Source organism: Eimeria maxima, genomic scaffold (genome assembly GCF_000499605.1).
Source record: "Eimeria maxima Weybridge genomic scaffold, Emw_scaff492, whole genome shotgun sequence".
NCBI lineage: Eukaryota > Apicomplexa > Conoidasida > Eucoccidiorida > Eimeriidae > Eimeria > Eimeria maxima.
In genome coordinates, this window is record NW_013563873.1 from 9,777 (window position 1) to 12,276 (window position 2,500).

The window sequence follows — 2,500 nt, forward strand, 5'->3', positions numbered from 1 at the left end:
CCTTCCTTGCCCTAAATTGTTCGAGCGTCTAGGAGCTTCTTGGGCCACTTGGGGGGCCCCTGGGGGGCCCCCAGGGGCCCCCGAGTTCGTTGTATTCATGAGGGTACTACGGTTGCATGTTGGGGTTGTATTTGTTGGTTGTAGATGGAGAGCTGATGGGTCTTGTATAGGGGTTGTATAAGAGGAGTTGGGGGGCCCCCAGGGCCCCGGGGACCCCGCTGAAGGGGGGGAGTCTGGAGGAAGGGGGGCCCCCTGGGCCTCTGATGGGGGGCCCCTGGGTACAGTTATAGAAGAGAGGGGTAGAAGGATTTGTGCATAGCGTTCTGCTTTTTCTCCTGCAGCAGCAGACATAGAGACACGGTAAGAAGGAGGGTAATGTGGGGGGCCCCCCTATAGCTTGGGGCCCTTTTATACAGCAGAAAATGGTACTAATAAGTATAAATGAGTACAAGAAAAAGAAGGGGGGCCCCTGCTGCAGCTAGATCTCTTTCTTACCTGGGCCAAGCTGCTGATTAGGGGGCCCCCTTGGTACCCCCCCCATGGCAGAGGTGACCCTGGGGGGGGGGAAAGAGAGGAAAATATTGATTAAGTTTACTCATTACAATTAAATAAATTAAAACAAATAAAAAATAAAAAGATTAAATACTTTTTATTTACAATTAAGGGGAAGAAAAGCAAGAAAAGATACAAGAAGAATAAGCAGCAGCAGCAGCAGCAGTAGCTGCTACTGCTGCTACTGCTGCTGTTGTTGATCGATACAATGGGGGCCCCATGCATCTTCTGCCTTTATTTATTTCTTTTATTTATTTATTTATTTATTTATTTAATTAATTGATTAATTTATTTATTTATTTATTTATTTATTTATTTATTTATTTAATACAAGAAAAGTATTCATGAGGTCACCTTATAGTGCTAATAAGCAAAGAAGAAGAATAATAATAAATAAATAATAAAATAAATAATAAATAAATAAATTATTTATTTATTTATTAATAAGAATTAATATAAATAAATATAAATAAATATAAATAAATTAATATATTTATTTATTTATTAATAATAATAAATATAAATAAATATAACATACATTGATAGCCATACGCTAATAAGACACCAGCATATGTATATATGTATATAATTATATTTATTTATTTATTTATTTATTTATTTATTTATTTATTTATATTTACATTTATATTTATTATATTAAATAAATAAATAAATAAATAAATAAATATTATTTATATTTATTCTTTTTTTCTCTTTTTTTTTTCCTTTAATTCTCCCTCTGTCTCTATATCTATACTCTATCTATCTATGCTGCTACCGCAGCAACAGCAGCAGCAGCAGCAGCAGCAGCAGCAGCAGCAACAGCAGCAACAGCAACAGCAGCAACAGCTGTTAATAAATTAGACAACTGTATGTTTATAGAGATATTACTAACACACAAAAATAACACAGAAAAGAATAGCAGCAGCAGCAGCAGCAGCAGCAGCAGCAGCAGCAACAGCAGCAACAGCAGTTGCTCGTGCTGCTGCTGCTGCTGCTGCTGCAGCTGCCCCTGCAGCTGCTAAAACTGCTGCATTTGCTGCAGCCGCAGCAGCTAGTGCTGCGGCTGCAGCAGCTGCTGCTTCTGCAACAGCAGCAACGTCTGTGTACTAATAAATCCGCGCTGCAGGAGGGAAGGAATTTGCTGCTGCTGCTGCTGCAACAACAGCAACAAGAGCAGCAGCAGCAGCTGCTGCTGCTGCAGCAACTGTAAACTGGTCAAGAAAATCCCTTTTATTCTTCAAACAGCCGAAGCAGCAGCAGCAGCAGCAGCAGCAGCAGCAAAAGTAGCAGCAGCAGCAGCAAAAGCAGCAACAGCAAAGCTGCTGCTGCTGCTTGATACACTACTGCGACAAAGAGGGGGGCCCACAAAAAAAGCAGCAGCAGCAGCAGCAGCAGCAGCAGCAGCAGCAGCAGCAGCAGCAACAGCAGCAGCAGGTCTTGCTGTTGTTGCTGCTGCTACTACTAAAGCTGCAGCTGTTGCTGCAGTTGTTGCTGCAGCTGTTGCTGCAGCTGTTGCTGCAGCTGTTGCTGCAGCTGTTGCTGCAGTTGTTGCTGCTTGACCAGCTAGTGTTGCTGTTGCTGCTGTATCAGTTCCTGCGTTGCTGCTGCTGCTGCTGCTGCTGCGGCTGCTGCTGCTGGTGCAGCTGTAGCCGCAGCTGCTGCATTGCTGCTGCAGCTGTAACCGCAGCTGCTGCGTTGCTGCTGTTGGTGCAGCAGCCAGATTTGCTGCATTATTCCTATTATTATTAATATAAATAAATAAATAAATAAATAAATAAATAAATAAATAAATAAATAAATAAATAAATAAATTAATCCTTAGATAATTTAATAACTGCATGCATAGTAAGTACTGAAGCAACTAATCTTAATAAAGATTTTATTGTATTTGTTTGTGCATTAGAGGGGAATAAACAAATAATAAATACAATTAAATAACATAATA

The 2,500-nt window shown here is 40.7% G+C and overlaps 1 protein-coding gene across 1 annotated transcript in view; it reads right to left on the bottom strand.

Annotated features, from left to right (window-relative positions):
• Positions 1-541, bottom strand: part of EMWEY_00035190 (zinc carboxypeptidase, putative) — a gene marked incomplete at both ends in the record, with an annotated part of 9,947 nt that extends 9,406 nt beyond the window's left edge. The window contains 2 exons of the mRNA XM_013478550.1: positions 1-335; positions 496-541. The exon at positions 1-335 is cut by the window's left edge and continues 554 nt beyond it. Coding sequence (XP_013334004.1) covers positions 1-335; positions 496-541 — 381 coding nt within the window. The remainder of the gene's footprint in view (positions 336-495) is intronic.
• Between the last annotated feature and the right edge of the window lie 1,959 nt (positions 542-2,500).